The sequence below is a fragment of the Rhipicephalus microplus genome, chromosome X, assembly GCF_043290135.1.
Source record: "Rhipicephalus microplus isolate Deutch F79 chromosome X, USDA_Rmic, whole genome shotgun sequence".
Classification (NCBI taxonomy): Eukaryota; Metazoa; Arthropoda; class Arachnida; order Ixodida; family Ixodidae; genus Rhipicephalus; species Rhipicephalus microplus.
Window position 1 is genome coordinate 7366740 of NC_134710.1, and position 23920 is coordinate 7390659.

General features: G+C 43.4%; 1 protein-coding gene across 10 annotated transcripts in view; it reads right to left on the reverse strand.

Annotated features, from left to right (window-relative positions):
* The window catches only part of LOC142777415 (uncharacterized), a 498660-nt gene that overhangs the window by 108045 nt on the left and 366695 nt on the right, over window positions 1–23920 (reverse strand). For all 10 annotated transcript variants that reach the window (XM_075881769.1, XM_075881776.1, XM_075881775.1 and 7 more), the window contains 2 exons: window positions 16382–16499; window positions 9337–9399 (listed from right to left, as the gene is read on the reverse strand). In XM_075881769.1, the coding sequence (XP_075737884.1) occupies window positions 9337–9399; window positions 16382–16499 (181 nt within the window). The remainder of the gene's footprint in view (window positions 1–9336; window positions 9400–16381; window positions 16500–23920) is intronic.

The window sequence follows — 23920 nt, forward strand, 5'->3', positions numbered from 1 at the left end:
GGTGTGATGTCGATGCAAATGCTCTGCATGACATTACACTGTTTGCAAACAGGGAGAGGTCTCTTCAACAGCCAACGCAGCGCAGAACACTGCGAGCGGTTTGACCCCCACATCCACCCAGATAATGCAGCGATTCTGGAAAAAGAAAAGAACACCCGCCGGCGACTTCTCCTTGAATCCTAGCACGTTCAGCAGACAGCGGGGAACATCGACCACACCACAAGGACATTGCCCTCTACTGCCAGGGTTTGCGACGGGTCGCGGCACAAGGCGAGCAAGCACCACACATTTCTATCTCTCTCCCCCCATGAGAAAAAAGCGGGTTCTGGCTTCGAAACGCTAGGTTTCATAATACAAAATTTCATTGTAGTATTCTAACTGCTTCATTTCTTATCTCAAACAGGCAGACTTCTGCCAAATGTTCAATTTCGAACCAATTACTTTGACTGTTTCACCCCTGGGAAAGAAGCCGGCCCGCCTTCTCTAGTAACTTCAATCCCAACCAGGCAGACTTCTGCCAAATATTCATCTTGGAACGGGCCTACAGCATTTTTGCCTTGATCAAAAATGCAGCCACTGCTGCCGGCATTCAATCCCATGACCTGCAGATCCCCAGCCGAGTACCTTAGCCGCTAGACCACCACGGCGGGGCGGTGCGAAATAACCAAAACGCTGACCAAGGTAAAATACACGAGAATTAAAAAAAACGTTTGGGCTTCTTACAAGGAAGCCTTGCTATGCTGTCCTACGAGAAGTTTTAAAATATTTAAGATTTAGCACTGACTACTTCCTCAGCAATGAAAAAAAATTCTCTGCAGGTGCATTTCTAGACGCCGGGCACAAATTACACGCGAGTTTATGGAATGTCACATGATAGAGAGACTATGTGGGTTAACACCTCTTCGATTTATCTTCGTGACAAAAATAAATTTCTGCGTAAACTGTTATTTTGCGTTCATCCTGATGCCAGTGGTATAAATTGTGTACTTTTGGGGAAAGGAGAAACTATTATTGGGAACCAACACCCATATCTATGCGTATGCATAGTTTAAGCACTGTTTTTATGATCACAAACAAACAAGCAGCCTGAATTAGCACACTTAATTATGTTCAAGCCCTGCAACTCTTGCTTAGTGTATGTGAATATAAAAATTATTTTTGCAGTATTTATGAAGAACTATAGTTAAGTACATTCTGAATTTCACTCCTTCTGTGTGGGCATCAAACAGGCAGACAGTGTTCACTAAGTGACCAAATCACATCGAAGTAACAACGACGCGGAATGCACTACTACGATTTTTTGTTCAATGGGGCTTTTTTGGGTAACTAGCCTGCGCGTACGCATTGGCCTCACGAAGGTACGCGCCATAATTATTGGTGGCCAAAATGTGAAAATACGTGTGAATCAAGGGACATCCGGTGGCACATACACACAAATGTTTGCACCAAAGAGAGATGCGAACACAGGTTTCCGAGATTGCCTACTGGCATGCGGGGGACAATTATCAGAGTCTAAGAGCCACCTGTTTTGATTTTGGTGATTGCAACTTGAGGTGCTGCTCGCGTGGTCTAGGAAAAGACCCATTACATAGTGACGTTAAACGCAGGTTCAGCCCAAAGGAGTGAGCTACTGCAGGGACATATATATGAAAACATTACTCTTTCTCTGCTAGTTCCAGAGTAACCTCAGCGTGAATTTTGAGCATGTTAGCACCAGACCGCTCTGCGACGCTGCAAGTGCAATACTATTTACGGTATTTCTTTTTTTAGACGCGAAGCAGCTCTCTGAATAGTATGTAGCGCTGTCCTTCTGTGTCTTCATGTGAACGTGCCGCAGGTGTTTGGGCGGTGGCAAGTAGGTCACGCCTTCGCTCACAGTGCACGGTGACGTCACTCTTTCCCTCACCTGCCACGCGCTCACCGCATGTCACCTCTCTAGTTTTACCCTCTCCACCGCTCGCAACATTCGAGCGCACATTGAGCGAACACTCTTTCACCTACAACTTTCAGCTCTCCTAACCGTTTTAATGATGGCATCTATTAGCACCGACAATGAACACTGGCGTCACTGTGGTCGAGGTGATGTAATGTCACGGCAAGGACTTGTGTGCTCTGTCTGCACTTGTCACTTTTTTCTGCCCCCGCCACACTCTCTGTTTAGCGATATGTTGGTGACTACTCCTAAATTTTGTGATGCAAATTTCTCAGCATACAAGGTGGAAGGTTTCACAACTAGTGAAAGTTTTTAAAACTGTAAAAAGTTTCCATAATTAAGCTTAAGATTGGCAGACTCTTGTCCGAACAGAAGATTAATTGTGAACATGGTGGTGCAGAAAAAGACGTTCATTGTTTTTATCGTGTACACCAAAAAATGGGTGCTAAGAAATAAGTGGTACCAACGTGATTACAACTAGGCATAGACTTCGGGAATAGAACAGGTCTGTACCGAAGTATAAGAACTAAAATTGGGCATTTTAAATTCACTAAGTACATTTACCGTGCAAGTTACCCTTGTATCTGCACATGAATTAAATGATTTAACAGAACTGCGCTTTCTCTAGCAGGAAGCTTACATGAAAAAGATTGTCATAAGCATTCACGTAACATATTCGTCAAACGAAAAAACAATACTGCCACACACAGAACCATTTCGAAAATAGCGAGAACTTTCCGTTCACTGGGATCATCTGTACAGGTTTCTCCTCAACACTCACTGGCGATTATGTAGTTCTATACCATGATTTGTGTGAAATGCTGGAGTGACCTACCACCGTGTCACAAACGCTAATAGGAGCTTCACGTGGCAGCACCGCTGATAGCAACGTTTTCAACACAAATGTCAGAAAGTTGAAATAAACTCTTTTTATGCCAAACTCACGGACATGGCCCAAGCAGTGGCAAAACCAGGGGACAGCTCACCGGGCCTGTCCGCTACCCCCCAAAATTTTTTCCCCATGCGGAGAGAAAAATAATCATTTCAAGGAGGTGCCTTCCACCAACTCCAAAAAAAAAAAAATCAACCTATAGGCTTCTGGACCCATGTAATAACTAAACTACCTTCGCCTTGATGAGGCGATGACTGGTCTCGCATGAACAGGTAATCAAAAGCAATAAAATTTACTACATGAAGTGGTTAGCTACCTGGTAGTTCAGAGCGAGACCGCACCGTTGCTACGATTCTGTACGAAGACAGAATCTGACCACATAGGAATTTCCCACCTAACCTCAACCGCACGTAACTTCAATAATTTCGGTCAATTAAAGCTTTGAAATTATTACGAGAGAAACATAAAACTAAACAACGTGTTGATTGAGCAAGTACACGAGAAAAACACAGAAGAGCGGGGGCGGTATTCTAGGGCAAGCGCTTTGCGGTATATGTTGCGATACTCGATGCTGCACGCGAGCGCGGGACTTGATACACCTGTGAAAGCGCTATCCGCAGATACGTAGATTCCTTTGGTACAAATTATTCTAGAGGAGGAAAAGCCCTGATATATCCGAAAGGAATCACCCATGCACATATTAACCTTAATTTGTGAATATGGTGTCTTAATTCTTTCTAAAATGACATGATTATGTGTCAATGAGTTGTACCAAACAGAAGTGTGTTCTTGATTTTCATACCCGTCAGAATGCGGCTGTAGTGGCCATGAATGTAATCCATCATCGCGATTAGCAGTGCGACACAGACCTTTTCACTAATCTCACATTGCAATACAATCCAGCGCGTGATTGCTCAAAATCAGCGCGTGATTGCTCAAAATACCTAAAATATTACCGAAGCAAACGCAAACATTGGAACAGCGCAAAAGAAAGCACATGATTATACACTTTTAGTCGGGCATACAGGGGTGACGCGTACGCTGTGAAAATTACGCTGCGCACACTGCAAGTGAAGTGTGCAATGACATTTCTAGCTTCACGTACCTTGATGCGTTTCGTCATATTCGAAATGCAAGGGTTTAGAATGCTTATTAGCACCACCCACAGTAGAAGTATGCTAGGTCCAAGTAATAATGTGGCTTCTGTGATCTGTGCGAAAAACATCTTGGTGGTCAGGGTAAGGGCAACCAGTGTACAAGTCAGGTCGTGGCGTTCGCTGTGTAGATTTTTATCATCGTTGCTAGGTGCACTGAGTGTGCACATTCACCTTTGTTGTTTTGAACTTGGCTGTGCAATGTGTCTTATCAGGCACGCCAACACTGTATCAACACCACTGTTCTATCCAGCGGTGCTGCAGATAAACTTGAACGTACCCTGCAGCAAGTGGCCGCGTTCCAGGTATTCATGGCTTTACGATATCTACCGGCACATCTGAGGAGTGAAATCTGACACAACGTTCAAGGTGTGTTATGTTGAACCATGAAAAATGTATGTACTAATCTGCCGTTTTATTTACGGGCTCATTCACTGAGAGGCTTGGCAGAAGAAGATGCGTTCCTGCACAAAACCGATCGAAGGCGATTCTTGAGAATTTTCGTGAGACGCCAGGCAATTTCTTGGTATAAAAACATCATATTTCATTGTAGAGTACACATGCCTTGCATCGGGTTCGCTGTTGCTGTCTGTTTTGAACGCCAATGCTGCCACCATATACCCTCGTTCTGGTTTCTTCAAAGTCTCGTGAGAAGGTAACGTAGAAAACGTCGCGTTACGTACGCAGCTTCTTGTTTTGAGCATACGTGCGCATCTCTGAAATCGATACGTTACGTACTACACATGCGTAGTTCTTTACCGTGACAGAGCTGCGTACGTGGGCTCGTTACATACGCCCAACTAAAAGTGTCTATTATGTAAGCGTGCCGCGGCTCCAATTGCGGAGTGCATGCCGTGAGGTCATCTGCCAGACGGCACCACTCCAACTTCTCAGAGATAATATCAAAATTTTTATGATGAGACATGAATGTAGGACAGGCATACATGACTAGTCATAACATGAAAATTTGACATGTTTGTCATGAATGTCATGATTTACATGCCAAGGTCTTGCAATGGTTTCGTTCACATGACATATTGCAAAAACTGGCAAGGTATGACCGCATGGCGAATGGAAGTGGCAGGCCCTGACGTAGAAACCATGAGATCCATGTCATGTAAGTCATGACTACATGTTATATGCTCATGGTGTGCTCACGGCCATTTCGCTAGGTTTACATACGAAATTTATCAATATTTGGCGTGAATGAATGACGAAGGTATATGACTGGTGCAAACATGATAATCATGACATTCGTGTCATGTAAGAACATGACTACACGCCATGCTCATGATGCACTCGTAGCCATTTTGTTAGCTTCACACATACCAAATTTGGTATTATGTGACGCGAATGGACGACTAAGGTAAATGATACATCCAGACATTACAATCATGAAATGCATGTCATGTAAAACTGGACAACTTGTGACGCTCATGATGCGCTCACGGATGTTTCGCTAGCTTGACATATACCAAATTTGGTGTTACGTGACGTGAATAGACGAAGCTAAATGACACATCCAAACATAATAATAGTGATATGCGTGTGATGTAAAACATGAGTACTTGTTATGCTCATAGCGCACTTGTGGCCCTTTCGCTAGCTTGACATATACTAAATTTGTTATGTGACATGAATAGACGATGAAGGTAAATGACACATCTAAACATGCTAATCATGACATGAGTGTCATGTAAAACTTGACTACATGCTACGCTCATAGAGTGCTAGCAGCCCTTTTGTTAGCTTCACATATTCCAAGTTTGGTATTATGTGACATGAATGATTACGAAGGTATGTGACTGGTGTAAACATGATAATCATGACATGCGTGTCATGCAAAAACATGACATGTCACGCTCATTATGTGCTCGCGGCCGTTAAGCTAGCTTCACATATACCGAATTTGGTAGTACGTGACGTGAACAGACAACGAAGCTAAATGACACATCCAAACATGATAATAATAATGTACGCATCATGTAAAACATGACCACATCCTACAGTCATGGCACACTCACAGCCGTTTTTCCAAGTTTGGTATTATGTGACGTGAATGATTATGAAGGTATATGACTGGTGCAAATATTATAATCATGACATGCATCTCACGCAAAAACATGACTACATGTCATGCTCATTATGTGCTCGCGGCCGTTAAGCTAGCTTAACATATACCAAATTTAGTATTACGTGACGTGAACGGACGACAAAGCTAAATGACACGTTCAAACATGATAATAATGAAGTACGCATCATTTAAAACATGACCACAACCTGCAGTCATGACGTACTCGCAGCCGTTTAACTAGCTTCACATATACAGAGTTTGGTATTACGTGACGTGATTGGACGATGAACACAAATGCCAGGCGCAAACATGATAATCATGACGTGGAAGTCAAGTGCAGCATAATTTACATGCCTACCACAGCTGGGGCTGGTATTGCAAACGTTAGTGGTGCCGTAATTACGCGACTATAAACAACATACTTGCATCTTATTCATATACCTGAGTGTGCATAACATTTCTACTTGTGTTTATTGTGTACTACATCTATGCGCCTCGTAACATTGTGGTGATTATAAAGTGACCTATCAACCTTCTTCATTCGTGCTTCGCATATCACCGATTCGCGCTGTACGTGGGATCTGCCAATTTTTTTTGCTTTTTTTTACACTACACAAAGCTGTTTCAAGGCATTTACTTGAAACATAGATGACCTAATTTCCCAATTCCAGTACCACAATGCTACCAAATACATTGCTTAAACCCCATTGTAAGCTGAAAGTTAGAGCGTGAATGATCGAGTGACCTAAAGAGAAAACTTTACAACTGGTTAGTTAAATACAAGTATATACCATGTTTACGAGATCTGTGTGTTTAGGTGTCGTTGCAAGTTATCCCGTAATACGAGTGGTGGAATAAAACACACACTTGGTTACAGTTCATATACAGGGTGTTTCAAGAAATGTGTCCAAATTTTTTTCAAAATTACAGAGAGGAGGTATTTGTGTGCTACATGCAGCATTGTCTTCCTGTGACAGAAAGCATCTTTAGAGGGGGACAAACATTAATTAGGTCAATAATTATAGAAATTAACACAATTAACTTTTTAGCCAGTGGTAATAGCCGGTTGAGTCAAATGGGCAAATACAAGCCCTTCCCTACGAATGATCTATAGCCAGTTTAAAATTTTGGAAATGTGGCCCCTGTTCATCAATGCGGCACAATGAAATCTGGCTAATTAAGCTGGCGAAACCAAAACTGACACACCAAACAGCGCATCAACTATGAATTTCGACAACACTTTCAATAACGGCTCTATTTCCCTTGTATTGGGGGAGAAGAATAAGTGAGCGCTGATAAGCGGCCTCGAAGCGAAGTGTCCAAATAGGTGACTGGTAATATGGGCAATCGCAGGAAACTTTGGGATACGACGGCTTCCGGTTCAACACACCACGCTTATTAGCAGAAACACACGCGCATTTTTGTACCGCTCCATGAAAAAAACCACCTTTTCCTGTAATGTCACTGCTTTAAAGCTGGTTTTTTGTTTATGCTAACTGTCATTGCGTCGATGACAAGCTGTGAAAGCTATGAAGGATAAGAAAACTTTTTTATCGCACTAAAATTATCTGCAATGCTTTTATGCTGCTCGGGAGTACTGTCAGTTTCGCTAGCAGATCAGACGATACAGACGAGAGTTTTCATCGTATGATACATTACTGCAGATAAAAAATTACCATTTTAAAAGTCTTAGTACCATTTTAAAGTCTCAGGGGATGAAGATGACTGTAGCAGTGTGCGAAGAGTTCATTTCGGGATCGCTGCTTCGACCAACACCGTCAGTCGATCGGCATGAAGCGCAGCACTTCTTAAGCGTGTTGAGATATCTTTCTTTTTTTCCTAGCCTTCAGCGTGCTAGAAGATGCACTTCTTAGTGGAATCCACATGCTTATACGACCGCTGATCTTGGTCAAGCTGCACGGCATGGCGGCCCATAAACAACGCAGTCAGACATAGACGGCACTGAATAATCGAAACCCTGCACTTGTTTAATGCACTTCTTCCTATGGGTGCCGTCCTGGCACACAGTTTGACCCAGATAAATGCCAATGAACTCGTCCAGCACTTCGTGTAAACTTATTCCTAATTGGGTGAAGCTTTCGCGTTTTTTGTCATATTTATGGTGCAATGGTCGGCGCTCATCTCGTATGGCAGGTATATTTTGCCCGCGCCTTCCCATAATATATTTGCAAGGTGCCCCTGCGCAAGAATTTATTTCTCGATATAATATTCACAGCAAACTCATGCGTAAGCATTTTATAAATGTGGATTATACACATACTTGTGGTAAAATGGTCTTCGCACACTCTGGCTTCAACGTTCGGTACCCAAAGACTACCTGTCGCTGTGGATTTTTTCACAGCCACGGCCCACCTCATTTTTCTTTCCGCAGGTCGCGGGATCGAATCCCGGCTGTGGTGGCTGCATTCCCGATGGAGGCGGAAATGTTGTAGGCCCGTGTGCTCAGATTTGGGTGCACGTTAAAGAACTCCAGGTGGTCGAAATTTCCGAAGCCCTCCACTTCGGAGTCTCTCATAATCATATGATGATTTTGGGGAAGTAAAACCTCACATATCAATCAATCAATCACAATCTTTCTTTCTTCATTTCATGAGAATCAATACCTGCGTTTGCCTCTCAAGCTGAAACTAGAGCAGCCAACGGCTGAACAACCAACCGTGGTTTATCAGGAGAAAGATAAATGAGCAACCGCGCCCCGAATTGTCTAAGGCTTGCGACGGAGCAGTTCATTGTCGTCTACTCTTCTTGAACCGGAAGCCGGCAGCAGACGGTGCATCCCACAATCCCTTGCTCTTTTACTGGTCACCTATTGATGGTTGATAACGGCGAGAGAAACAGTGTTGTCATTGAAGGCGTTCTTGAAGTGAATGGCAGATGCACTGTTTAGTGAGTCAGTTTCAGTTTTTCTAGCTAAATTAGGCTCACAACATCGCTCTGCGGTGATCACCAGTGGTCGCTTTTTCAAAATTTAAAAGTGGCTATAGACTATTCGTAGAAAGGGCTTGAATTTTTGCCCATTTGACTCGACCGGCTATCACCACTAGTAGGGAAAGTATTTTTGTGTTAATTTCTATAAATACTTCCATAATTATGTTCCTATGCACCTGAAGATGCCTTCTGCCAAAGAAAAAGCAACCCTGCAAGGAGCAGGCAGATACCTCCTTCCTGTGATTTTTGAAGAATATTTGACAGATTTCTTGAAACACCCGGTATATACACACTGTTTAAAAAGCACAATGCCTGATTTAGCGTTGATACTAACTTCAAGTGGTCCAGCACCGATATGAGGTCCTCGCCCATCATTTGAATGGTAGGAAAGTTGAACCTGTAAACATAAAAAAAAAAGAGTGGTAAGGGGGCGTTTGTTTTACATCAGCATTTTTAATACGTCACAGTTCTTGAGGCAGCATTCTGGGTGGAAAAGCCAACATCACGTTTCAAATAGACTGAACGAGCTGCTACTCAAAGAGGAAGAATCTTAAAAAAAAACAGAGGAAGAAGGCAGCCACCAGTTTGGAGCACTAAAGAAAGCCGTACGGATTTCTTCAAAACCTCCGAGTTGCCGCAAAATTTGTCCTGGTCCGGTCTATAGAGAAAATTCTTTATATTAACATTCCTCTTTTGCAGAAAAAATGGTAATACAAAACGACGGCCCAGATGCACTCTTCGTGTCTCAAATGAGAAAGAACCACAATATATTCTTTATTGCGATATCAATTATATGGTCACTCTCGGCTGTATGTCGGCACTGGCATCATACACCATATTTGTATACATATTTATATATTTATGAAAATGCAACAAAGGAGAAAAAAATGAAAACAAAGACTTTGGGGCACGGCATCGAACGAAAGACCTCCGTGTCGTGAATAGAAGGCATTAACCATTGAGCCCCCGAATAATACCTTTCACAGCGTTAAATGGCAAGCTATTTCTATCTACCCCTTACCATTGTTGGCCGGCATCTAGGAGGAGGGGGACTATCGTATTTTCAGCATTATCAGCAAGATGGCACAATGAACGTGCGGCCGCTCTCATCTCTCACGCGTACTTTAGCCCGCGGAGAGAAGAAAGGGTTGATGATCTCTCGCGCTCCCTCATCTCTTGGTGGGGAGGATCATACATTTTGGCTGGCGTTGAACTTGCACTGGAACACGAAGGAAGGAATTTTTTTTTCCTGCATCGATGCACTGGAACGATTCTGTTATAGTTTTTTGTACGGCGTCCAAGCGAAAACTCGTACATTACGAGGCACCATCACAGTGTACTAGACGAGGGCAGTGAGCTCACATTCCGACAGAAATTATGTGGTGGAATACGAGCTTCACGTTTGAGAGCTCGTAACTGCGCAAACGTCACCAATTGGTGCTTCCCTTTTCGCCCGGGCGGCGACACTGTCATTGTCTTTAATAGAACTAGGGAGGAGTGTTCTGGCTGTGAAAGAGCCGGCCAGCTCCTCCAGAACAGCAATTGTCAAGCCACGTTGCATTGCAGTAGACGTTGCAGCGCCAAGTTTTTTTCGGCAGCGTTTAGCCGTAGGCAGCATGCATTAAATTAGTGTGCTTTTTTGTGCCTAATCCATGCCGCAACATCAGAAAAACCAGTGCCATATGTCTAAGTGCCAAACAGAATACGTGTACGTGAAGAGAGAGTCGAAGCTCTCGTTGTTTGTCATCCTGAAAAATTAGAACAGGCGTAAAGAATGTGAAAAGAACCTGGCAGTACGGACGAGCCCCTAGAAGACATCAGCGCAGTGCACGAGCTCCACTTCGAGCTGCGTCATGTGCTCATAAGCTATGAGCACATTATCGATAGAGAAAGAGTGGGGATACCTTGTGGGAGACCAGAAACAGCAATGTTGCCATTGTTGACTTCAGGAAGGCAAAGCAGTAACTTGGACTTCACATTAGTAATCAGAACAGTCCGGGTGTTCTTTTTTAGGCTGATCTGCACGAAGCTCCTATCATATTTACCAGCTTCGACAGCAGACTCCACCTACACAGCAGCGCTGACAGTAATTCATTCTCCTTCACAGTGGGAGATCACATGGCTCCTCGGCGACCCTCTTGAAAATTTTCCCTACTCTCACGATGTCATCTATTAGTACTTTTCAACAGTCCAACTGACAGCACTATACCATCAAATATGTCTTCACTGATCGAGCGAACCATGCTATTCCTTGAGCAACAGACTTCAGTAAATGACGTCTCACTGACTGGTCCTCCGTGCCTACATCGTCACTAGCTTGGGTCCGTGCCGGGAAGCCAAGGAAGCTGCTGCATGATTCATGTATGTGTAGCACAGTGAAAGCTATAAGGAAAGGGCTATACCCTTCGCACAGATTCATTTGTGGAATCAGACGGTGTCACTTTGAATGATCAAGTTCCCCCGATTTTGCGCAGTGAGGCTCGGGAGTTGGCAAGATCTCACCACTGTCTCAAGTTCACTCGGACCGGGTCCAGCCGGTCTCGACTAATAGCTGGCCCTTGTCATGGGACCAATCCTTTCTATTGAGGAGATGTACTCTTGCCACGCCAGTTGAAAGCTTATTTACATCTCATGACTCATGAGGATAGAGAAGAAGAAGAAGAATAGAGTAATGTAGAATAGTCTTTGGCTTATATAGTGAGCCATCAGACAATCCTGAGGCACCCAGTGTCTGCAGCTCTCGCCAGGTCGGATGGCTCGACGACCCAGCGGGGAGGATGACGGTCTGACAGGGTGAAAGGGGAGAGAAAAGTGTTGTGGACCTCCAGTGGTACAGGCGCTCATCCAGGAGGACTTCCCGGTGGCTTTGTGTTCACAATGCTCATCGCACTCCCTGAACCTTTGTCTGAGCCACGCCTCAGCTGTCCAAGACATACGATGGGCTTCTCGCGCAATCAGATAAGTGTGCACTGTCTTTCGAGTGTCATGGAATAGAACAGCCGTCCTGAAAAAAAAAAACCATCTAGAAGCGTCTCCAATGTTGTTTTGTGTTTTGGCTGGCAATGCCGATTTTGTTAAACAAGGTGGGTGGAACGTCACGATTCAGTTGCATTGTTTGGAGAAGCGCTTTTCAAGATAGCTTGCTCACTTGAAGAACCCCCTCATGAACCCCCTCTACGACCAAGCAAGAGCATCCATCGCTCATTGTCTCCACCAGCGATTGTGTTTTCCCAACTTTTTTGTATGCCTCACTGTCTCACTGTCAGTGAGGCATTCCTAGGCCTCACACACCACTTGTCTGTGTATCTGCAGAGCTCATCTATAGCCATGAGCGTCGCCTTGGAGCAGGTTGCCTTTGTGCTCAGTAAGCTGTATGGAAGAGATAGAAACTAATGCCGAGGCAGAATTCCGCAAAATCTTTTCTTTATGTGAAAACACAGTGGCGGATTCAGAGTGAAGTGCGAGATTTTACGGATGGTAGGAACTCAGAGATACCGGAAAACTACAATTGTGGTTCAGCGGAAAAGTACTGCAGGCGAGCATTGTTCATTGCCTACAAAGAAAGCTTCGCTCCAACGGCACTTTTCAAAGCATCACATAACATTACAAAGTTTGCAATTTGTGTTGCCAAAGCACGCGTCCAATAGCAAATTTGAATATTCCGGACAGCCGGTTTTAGATTTTTACGAGAGAGATATGACAACAGCCCATACTCTTACACTAAATGATGAAAGAAAAATCTGGAAAACCAAATGGCAATTCATGCAAGAGGACAAATTTTCCTTCTTTGCGATGAACGCTTTAGCTGAATGCTTCAGAACATTCCCACACTCCTCAAAATATTGACAACACTCCCAGTCAGTACAGAGTATAGCTGCTGCAGAACGTAGCTTCGCCACACTGAAAAGAGTGAAAATGTATTTGAGAAACCGGACGGCTGAGAAGCGGCATGATGGTCTTGCCCTAATGTCCATTCTGCAGATACAAGTCAGTGTCGACGACGCTATCACTGTGTTCACGGAGAAAGGCACGACGCATAAAAATTGTAGCGTGAGCCGCTCTCTTCAGCCAGGCTACATTTTCGTTTTTTTTCTTTTGCATTTACATTTACTATACCGACCCAGACAAGACAAACAACCGCAGGACGTCCGGAGTATGCCTCCGTGAGGACAATATGACGCCCTCAGAATGTCCTCTTATGGTACTAGAAAGGCACTAATTCCATCCCCTTGTCCATACACATAACAATCTCAGCACATCCTCAAAACAACAATTCAGAACTTTTTCAGTACTTTTTCAGAACGATAGCGTGGCCGGTTCAGTACTGTGGGCAGTAATATTACTTAGGATTTACTTCTTTTCATGATATTTCCATACATCAAAAGAAAAACACCTGCAAGGTCTCGAGTATAGATACTGTATCAATCAAAAGAGAGGTAACAGTGCTGGACTATTAGTGTAAAATAAACAAAGCTTGTTGACTGAAATTTATTTATTTAACAGTAATTATTCACAACTGACAGCTTTTTTTTCAGGCATTCGAGTCCGTGTATAGTCTGAAAAAAGAAAAGCAGTATCAAGGCAGTCAAGACAGCTCAATCAACTACATTTGTAATCTTCCTCGAAAGTTTGACACGTCCTCATCACCACCTGTATCACGCCCAATGCACTCACTAGTGTTAGAGGCTCCGCTCTGACAGTCTATCAGTACACTCGACACGGGGGTTGACTTGACTTGAGATATGACTTGACTTGACTTGACTTGAGGTCGGGCCATGTGTCAGATGCAGAAGTCGATCCTTTCACGTTGGGACCAGGCTGCTTCGAAGCCTGTTGATCGCGATTGGCTGTTTTTGCAGGCTGCTTCGAACCACACCTGACTGTGGTCGGCTGGTGACAATGCATCCATGATCAGTCTGAACGTTGAGCAGCCCAGTGCACCCATCAACACGGCAATTTACCTCCCGTCGTCACCTACGACTTACACTCTCACACATATCTCACTTTTAACAATGCACACAAACAACAAAGGACATGAACCTTCTCTGGTCCACTGCACATTTCCTGACAGAGCTGCCGCTGCCATTTTGACAGTCAGTTGGCTTGGGATGGCTTGGCTACTTGACCATCTAGAATGGTGCCGCGTAGTTAGTGGTTGCCAGCTGCTAGTTTGTTATTACACGCTACAGCGGCATATAATGATTATGTTGGCGTATATGATTATAATGATTAAGCCAATTGATTATGCGTGTCTCATTAGGCGCAATGCATAATTTGAAAATTTCCTGCAAAAAAAAAAAACAAACGAGGCGAAAATATACAATAACTTCATGACTGTCAGAAGCAAACGTGTGGAGAAAGTTTTCACGTATGAAATGCATCTACTTGGTGCGCAAAGGTCTTGAGGAATTATACCTAAGTGCTCAGTGCAATGCTTTTGTCATTCCCAAAATATCCTTAACAGGACCTTTTCCGGACCAATTGTTGTCCCCAGAAAGCACTCGAAAAGACGTTTACGGGTCAAACCAGCTTGTGTCGTCCTCAGTAAGTACTAAGTGCGAGGATGATTGTACCATATGAGGACGACCTCAGGACATCGAGTGTTGTCTGGGGTAAAACAATTGGCAATGCCATACTTTAAAATTGCTTTCTAAAATGAGTGTTAACGTCCTGCCTCTTTTGTGTGAGGGAAGCAACCATGCTTTAGCTCTTTGTTGTCTAATAAAATTGCTTTCCCGAATTCGTGTGCTCCTTGTTTAAAAATTACTGCCATAATATTGCTCCCATTCTTCTCCCAGGCCTGTTATTAAGACATAGTGTGAGAAGCTCGGCAGAGAAAACAATACTTTTTTTGCTGCACATGTGTAAGTGGACGACCTGTACTCTTGCATTCCTCCCCTATTTTTTTGTCACTTGTTTTCTCGTTACTGAGTCTGTGTGGGAGTTTTTGTTCGAGATTATTCGGTCTGAAAGCATTCTTTCTGGTGCACATGCACTAGTTTACTGCTGCATCAAAATTTGCTTTCCATCACTGATAAACTCAACTGGCTTTTTTGCTGCATTCCACTTTGTTCTAATTTTATTCTAATAATTATGCATCTTCTATATAGCCGGTCAACTTTGTTTTTATTTCCCATGAAAACACTTTTTGCCGAACAATTAGGCCTTGCCCTCCCGAAGAAAATCCTAGTTACATAACTGACTACTACTACTACTACTACTACTACTACTACTACTACTACTACTACTACTACTACTACTATATTTGAAGTTTCTTGGGAGGTAATGTTCCACAAGCCCGATATGATTATGAGCCATGCTGTCGCGGATGGGCTCTAGAAATTAAGACTTTATGCGATTATAAGCGCACCGGCCTCACACGTATTGTGGGACGAGAAATGTTTTCAAATGTGTGTGGCAAGACGATAGTTATAGTGGGAGAACGGAATGACGACACAGAGACGAGAAGGACACGAGTGCTAACTTCCTCCTGAGTTTATTGCGCAGAGCGCGAAAACGTATAGAGGAGTGTGGCAGCTTGGCCTAGTTGGTATGGCATGACAATAGTTATGCTATACCAACAGTGCTGTCATTCTGTTCTCGCGCTATAACTATTGTCATATAGAGGAGACAGTAAACCATTTGACAAAAACCATGTGGCACAAAGAGCAATAAATGAGTAGGGGAAGAATAAGGCAAAAAAAGTCTACAAGGAAATGAAACAGGAAAGTAAAAGTAACATAACTACTTGCGCGCACCAAAACCTGCAAGGAACCTTAGTTTCTTCTCGGACAGAGACACGGAAGGCTTGCTAATGCATGACACCTGTTCGCATGCCATCTGCCCAGCCTCAATAATGACTCGGGTGCGCTCATCCCTGTGCTTGTACAGCGTGACTGTATCCTTGAAAAGGGGTGCACAGTTGCACTCAGTGCAGTGCTGAGAAAGAAAACCATCTTTCCCGTTTCTAAAATTGTTAGCGTGTTCTCTCAGTCGATCGTTCAGACACCTTCCGGTCATTCCGACATAGCAAGCACCACAGGAAAGAGGGGTCCTATGGACAACTTCCTGAGAGCATGCCGCATACCTTTTTTTATGCTGAACTCTACATTCAATTGATGACCGCATTTTGAGGGGGTTTGTAAATTTGGTGAGGCTGATTAATTTGAACGATGCAGAGAACAGCGCACGAAATTCTTGTGTGTCCTTGTTGTCTCTGTGTTGTCGTTCTGTTCTCACACTATAACTATCGTCATGTCATACCAACTAGCCCAAGGTGGCACACTTCTAAATGTGAGGCAACTCTGAAACTGGCCACTCATGTATTCACCATAGCCACGTGTTCGGTCCTGCTCAGAGAGGAGAGGAGGGCTACTCACTCGCTGGGGAGTTCTGTGGCATTGTCCTCCTGTCCAGGCACGTCTACATGTATGAAGACGGACCTCTGCTTGATCTCGGCCATGCACGGGTGATCCACAAAGTCTTGGAACGACGAGTCTGTAAAGGATCAGGCTTCACTGTGAATGACCTGTGTCATTGGCTTGAATTAAGAGGTCCGGCTAAAGTACAGTGGATGTTTCGTTTACTGAACATGTCGCCTTCCTACTTATATGACAGCCGACCACTCACTCACAATAGTTTTTTCGATCACAACTTTTACACTTCAAGAAAAAAAAAGAGTATACGTGTCTCTTTTTTGTAGAGTTTTGACCTGCCACTTATTCGGCTATCTTTAGAGGTGACTCTCTTGACGGGTCAGAGTCAGTGCGCTCAAGGAGAGTTTCTAGAGTGTCCCCAATTCACTCTTTCGCCCTGTGCTTGCGTGTGGCAGGTGTACCGGAAGGTGACCCATCTCCGTCCTGTTCCCAAAGCTGTTTCTTCTTTCAAATTCAGTATGTACCAACTAGCGAAATTCGAGAAGTGTGATGCCTACGCACGAGTTTTTATCCGCAGTATGTTTGTTTTCAACATCGGCATTCATCACTGAAAGTGCATCTCACATTTGCCGAGATATTTTGGAGATGTAAAAACGTACGTACATAACTATATTTACATACTTCATGATGCTGAAGCATTCATCGACATCGGTGCAAAATATTTGCATTTGTTGCCGACTTTAAAACAAGCATGCACTGTTTGGTAGCAGTGTGATGTGGTTTCGGGCTAGCTAGGAGCGACTGACAGATTCAGCTGCGAGCAGTATCATTTACATTCATGTATAACATAGAAACTTGAGCGTGCGCGACTAGAATGATCCTGGCTATACACATACAAACACACAAAAATAGTTATAGAAACTCTGGATAGTATCGATGAGTGATTAGTCAAGATACCTTCATTCTCAAGAGGACATAAAATAATGTGGTAATGATGAAGAACAAAAATCTTCGGACAAGAAAGCAAGTTATTTGCAATGAAGTGTACATATATTTTTAATCTAACGTTATACTATTAGTGACAACATTCTGCGAGAATCAAGCACAGGTAGTAGAGCTTCTAGGAGGTGTTCTAGATTTCTGGATACTGTTTACGCTATTCTTCAAAATTTATGGTAAGCAAAACTTAAGTGTGAACATTATTATCTGCATAAGTGAATCACACTAGACTCCCCTCGAATGTTGAATGCTCCACTCTCATGTCTATAACAACAAAGTGTCACGCTCGAAACAAGCCGGTTGACATCTGCAGTCGCAAATGTGCCACATCTGAGCATGCGCGGTGCCAGTGATGGGCCTGCCTTGCAGTTTCCTTCCACCGCAGCCGCGATGACTGCTTTGGCCATAGAAACGCTGTCAACAGTATAGGACAGAAAAAAAAATGAAACCAGTGATTGCCCCGATATGCACCTTTTAATACTCTCGCTTCGTGATATCATATCATAGCGACAACGATTTCTCTTCGTCTTTTTTTCATGCTTTTTGTTTTTTTGCTAAATTGTTCAGAGCGCTTTCGACAGCAAAAGCGAATGTTTCATCCGTGGTGATAAACAGAGATCATTATCGCAAAAAAGGCACATCACTGAAGCCGCCCATGCTCAGATGTGGCGTGTTTTCAACTGCAGATGTCGCCTGTGCTCTTTCGCACGCGACGCTTCGTCGTTATAGAGATGAGAGTTGAACACTATACATACAAGTGCCAGAGTCCAGTACGGGCGCCGATATAGATGCACCTTGTAATAACATTGCTTGATTGACTTGAAAAGTTCAGAAACAGTTAAACACCCTTACGATTACTGAATGGCCACTCTAAGTTCACTTTATTTCGACAATATATAATAATTCAGCAGTTTAAGTTAGTAGTGATGAATGCAGCACCGAGGCCCATCTGCTTTGTATGTGCGCAATAAGAAAATCGAACTGGGGCCAAAAATGGTATCTTTCTTTGACCATGTGCTGTCTTTTATTATCTGCGTATAGCTCTGCAACAAAATTAGACTCTATAACTCGATAATGTGAAGGCAATTTTACATGAATGCACTTGTTTTAGCTAGGCTTAAGATTGCAATAGCAGTAGCACGTGCTGGTACAGAAGGCTTGCTTTTTATAATGTGCTAGAATAAGGCAACACCTTTTTTTCGGCTTTCAGGTGAGAAGAAGGTGTGTAATGTTAAAAAATCACTGACATCAAATCTACTCATATCAAGATTTTTGCGATAACGCAACGGAGGGGCGAATCGATATTATTTTTATTGGTTCATATCTTTGATATCTAGTATGTTTCAAAACCACTGGCAGTCCCACAATTATTAGCGCTGGAAGCCCTACCAGTGGCACTACCTCGTGGTCACCTCCAGATCGTGCCACGAATTGATTGATTGATATATGAGGTTTAACGACCCAAAACCACCATATGATTATGAGAGACGCCATAGTGGAGGGCTCCGGAAATTTTGACCACCTAGGGTTCATTAACGTGCTCCCGAATCTGAGCACACGGGCCTACAGCATTTCCACCTTAATTGGAAATGCAGCCGCCGCAGCCGGGATTCCATCCCACGACCTGCAGGTCAGCAGCCGAGTACGTTAGCCACTAAACCACCACGGCGGGGAGACTGCGCCACAGCTGTCCGCAGAAAAGAGTGACGTCAGGCCATGCTGCTCCACAATTATTTTGTCTGCTAGGCGCACACATGCCTCGTCATTATCAGTGCTGTCGTCGACGTACAAAATGCCGACTCCCAAGTTACCACGGATGTACACTGACTGTCCATCGTGAATACAAAATGTCTGGCCGTATTGATATCCAACACGAGTATCCAATGAACGTACTGTGAAAATCCATGTCCCGTGCGGCTCTCCTCTGGACGTCCGAACTAGATGTCTGACCGGACATTAAGTTTTCAACCTTGACTAGCTGTCCATATAAGGACATGCCAAGGATATGTGCATTTGCTCATCAATTATTGTAAACTTAGAATTTAGTGGAAGTATATAGAGATCTCCAAAATCCTGTGTGACAATGTTGTAAAATTTCGTTAAAGAAGCTACTATAAAATTCAAACTTCGGCGCAAGAATTTCATGCCAGGGTGCCAAATAATTTTTCTTCCTGAGCCAAGACAATCTGGTTGATTCGATATGTGTATCATAGGTCATAAAAAAGAATGTATTTAGTGTTATTATTATCGCATGTGAACTGACAAAATGTGGATTGAGCCTATCATAGCAGTTATCATGTAGGCAAACTTCCATGCGCCATCCTGGACACTTCTCAACAAGCAGTGCACCGCACTTGCTCAGACTCCTCAAACGTACACGTTTAGCTAGCCGTGCTCCTCTGGATGTTTTGGGAAAAAATGTGTGCCATTGTGCCTATTGTCCCGAAACTTGCTTGGCCAGTGGCATGCACTGAGGGTAGGAGCATGGGAAAGGAGGGTGTTTGTGTCGCGTCGCACGTATGTATGCTGAGCCAGTCTCCGAGGGTCCGAGCAGCTGAAGGCAGATTTTTTTTTTTCAAGTGCGTCCATGTAGACATCCACAGCAATATGCGAAGTTATAAACGATGGCTCTTCTACAAAAAACACCGAAGTGTGGCACAAGCCCACGACTGTTTTTGGCAGAGATTATCGTGGCAAGCAGCAGCAACCCCGCTCACTCGCACGGCACAGATAAGGCCACATGTTATATATATGTTCTTTACGTATAACATCGAACATTTATCTATTTTTATCATGCGTTAACTATTGCCCATCATTTGTATAAGCCCTGCTAACACCTGACATGCTTCCAGTTCTTCATTTGCTCACATATTCCTTGCTATTAACCGATTGACGAGCACGGAGTCAGTGTCTCTGCACCTTATTTAGGACTCACTCGCTCAATTTTGGGCCGACCAGTTGTGCCCACGCGATCTCCGACGACAGCCCAGCTCTAGCCGACTGGCTCGCCCTATGCCATCTCCTGACGCCGTGAAGCTCTCCCTGAGTGGTGCCCCGTCTTCGGACTCTTGCGATCATGTCCATCTTTCCTATCTTCTTCTTATTTTCGTATGTGGATCTTTCTGTCCCTGCCCCTATATTTATCCCTATGCATTTTGTTACTCCCAATCCCTTTTAATCCCTCCTTACCCTCATCCCTCGTGAGTCACTGTTAAGGTGTGACACTATGACGCAGACAGTTACGGGGCTCGCTTTTCTCTTCTTTTCTCTCTTTTAATAATCACTTACTACTACTTATCTACTTTAGAAGCGTGTGCCACACCCAATAGTGTTTCTCCTGTGCTTGTCCGTATGCTCGTATTGCGGTTACTAGAATAACATTGCCATAAACTTGCACGAGTGGGTGTGTTGCTAATAATTTAATCAACCCGCAAAGAAGCAATCGTTGGAAGCCTAAGAACTCATTGCACTTAAAGGCGGAAGGGCATTGAACACTGAAATTTTGTAAGGCTACGTACACACTTTCACAATTGTGGCTGCGGACTGTGAGTTATGTGTTTCTAAGTCTTGATATATGCTGATATTAAATATTTATTTGTTCTTGAAAGCTCGCTTGTACTTCATTTTCTTTAGAATTCATTGGCAGCAGAAATGTTCCCGCCGAAAAAAGACGGGCCTCTGAGGTGTGTGGGCATGTTAACGTGAAAGGATTTTTTTAATATGCACTAGCTATATGTACAAAGAAGCAATATATATATATATATATATATATATTCTTTGAAAGGCCTGACAATGTCCATGTTGGCTGTTCTAGAGGGATGTCGAGTGAAACATTCGTGAACATCTGATGGATGTCTGGAATATCCGAAATGTACGACTCGTCGTATGTCTAGTAGATATTCGCGATATCACGAATCATTTTTGCTTGGATTAACCATTTCAAGAATGGTGATCCCGAAAATGGCCGCCATTCTAAGCAGCAATAAGGAAGTGCCCGAGTATGCACGCTTCGGGCATGCTCGCTTGTGCATCTAAATTAGGTGTATTGTTGTGTGTGGCGTGCACAGCATTCAGGTATATGCAAGAGATCATGGAAATGCACACCAGTGGAGAACCTGCTGCCAGGTTCTTCTTTGCGCTTCCAGATTGCCCCACCTATCCGGCCCCTCATGGTGGCGGCGGCGGTAACCCAGTACTACGCATACACAAAGAAGTATACGGGTGAACTGAAATTCACTATTAATTACGATATCTGCGTGTTACTTCTTAGCATATCTGTGTATACGCTACTTCATTTCAATAGATTGTGGTCGTGTTGGCGTGTGACATACGCGTAATCAAAAGACACCTTCATTGCGCTTTTACCCGCTCCGAAGCAGATGACTCCCACTCACAACGATTTCTCGACATCCTGACTGGCGAGCACACGTTCAATAAAGCTCTTATACTTCGCTGATTTTTTATGGAAGGTTTGGATCTTGGTAATTTCACAAAACCACTCAAAGTGGTGCGACGAAGATCAGACAAGACGAGTGAGTGCGTTTCCAGATTTTGGCACTAGTCGGCGCCAGGATAAGAAGACTCGGACAGTAGACGTCATCACTACTACAGCATCGTCACTCAAGATGGTATGCGTGGAATGTATCACACCGAACACGTAGCACTAGTGTCGATGTCGCAAGGACACGGCATTTTCTATTAAGCTCTCTTTGTTTACCGTCAAAACAAAATAATTTCCATGCGACGGTCGAGATTCGAATTTGGCCAAATAACCTACGCACACCAAGCAAGCCAATGAAGGGCATATCTCAGTTTTGAAATTTGATGTAAGGGTCCTTAAGGACTAACACTGGTAATGTTGTGTGCAGCTAAGAATAAAATATTTTACAAATATTTGGTCAGTGATTGGGACAAAAGGGTTTAAAGTGTACTTTGAAGCTTTCTTTTGCTGCCACTGCCACTAGACTGCGTTCGCCCACAAAACCGTAAGCCGTCCAGCATATTTGTTTGTAAGTAGCGAAAGGTTCATGACTGCTGCAGTAAAACGTTGTGCAGTACGGAACGCTTCTCAGTAACTCTCATATAAAATAATTGAAGGAATGTATACGTAAAAAACACGAGAAGGCTATACACTCTATACCACAAACACACCCCTGTCAAGTGCGCACGCAAATGCAGCTGTGTTGATGTAGCTCGCTAATTTCCTGTATACAGTCATATTAATCGTATCGAAGTGCGCCGAAAGTTTGAGAGTTCACACTCTTGTCTTCGATTTTTTTGCACTACTTCTATGCCACTGTGCCTAGATATATTCACGAATGACATAAAAAAATAGGCAGATCCCACGTACAATGCGAATGAATGATATGCGAAGCACGAATGAGGAAGGTTTACGTATCTTACTTCAAAATCAGCACAACACTACGAGGCGGACGTAAATTATGCCGTATATGGCTTCCGTGTGATGATTATGTTGTTTGGACGTGTCATTTACCTTCGTAGTTTATACACGTCATGTGATACCAAGTTTGGGATATGTCGAGCTCGAGAAACGGTTGCGAGCGCGTTATGAGTGTAGTCATAATTTACATGACACGCATATCATGTATATCAAGTTTGGATGTGTCATTTACCTTCATCGTCCATTCAAGTCACGTAATATGAAATCTGTTATATGTGAAGCTAGCGAAACAGTCGTGAGCGCATCATGAGGGTGACATGTAGTCATGTCCTTACAGGACACGCATGCCATGATTATGCCATGCCATGATTCTTTCCCATGGCAATACGCAAGTGGAATAAACTCGACCCTGTGATAACAAGCACTGACTCGTCATCTAAGTTCGTCGAAATGCTAGATTATTCAGTGTAGAAATAACACTTATTGTTGCGCTAACCGAACAGCACACGTGTAGCATTTCCAACTTACAAATCTGTTAATTTCTTGTGTATTTCGTTGCTGCAGCCTTGTATTGGAAGAATTCTTACCTTTTCGATGGACTTCTTTCTTTGGTTTATTTCTTCTTCTTGTTACTACAGCTTGTAATATAGGCGTGTTTATGCGTAAAGTTGTGCAATTATTCTGTCTTTGTGTGCATATGTTATTTTTTGTTCTTCCTCATGAATCAAGCCTGCAGATTCACATGTTTCTTGTACACACATTTGTATGCCCTCCTGCTATGCTCTCGGATGAGAGTGGCAGTATTGTAAATAAATAAAATAAATAAATTATTGTGTTTCCACCAGTCATATACCTTAGTCATTCATTCACGTCTCATAACACCGAATTTGGTACATGTGAAGTTAGCGAAACTACCGTGAGTGCACTATGAGCATGGAATGTAGTCATGTTTTTACATGACACGCATGTCATGGTCATCACATTTGCAGTGGTCCTATACCTTAGTCATCCATTCACGTTACGTAACACCAAATTTGGTACATGTGAAGTTAGCGAAACTACCGTGAGCGCACTATGAGTGTGGAATGTAGTCATGTTTTTACATGACACGCATGTCATGGTTATCACATTTGCAGTGGTCA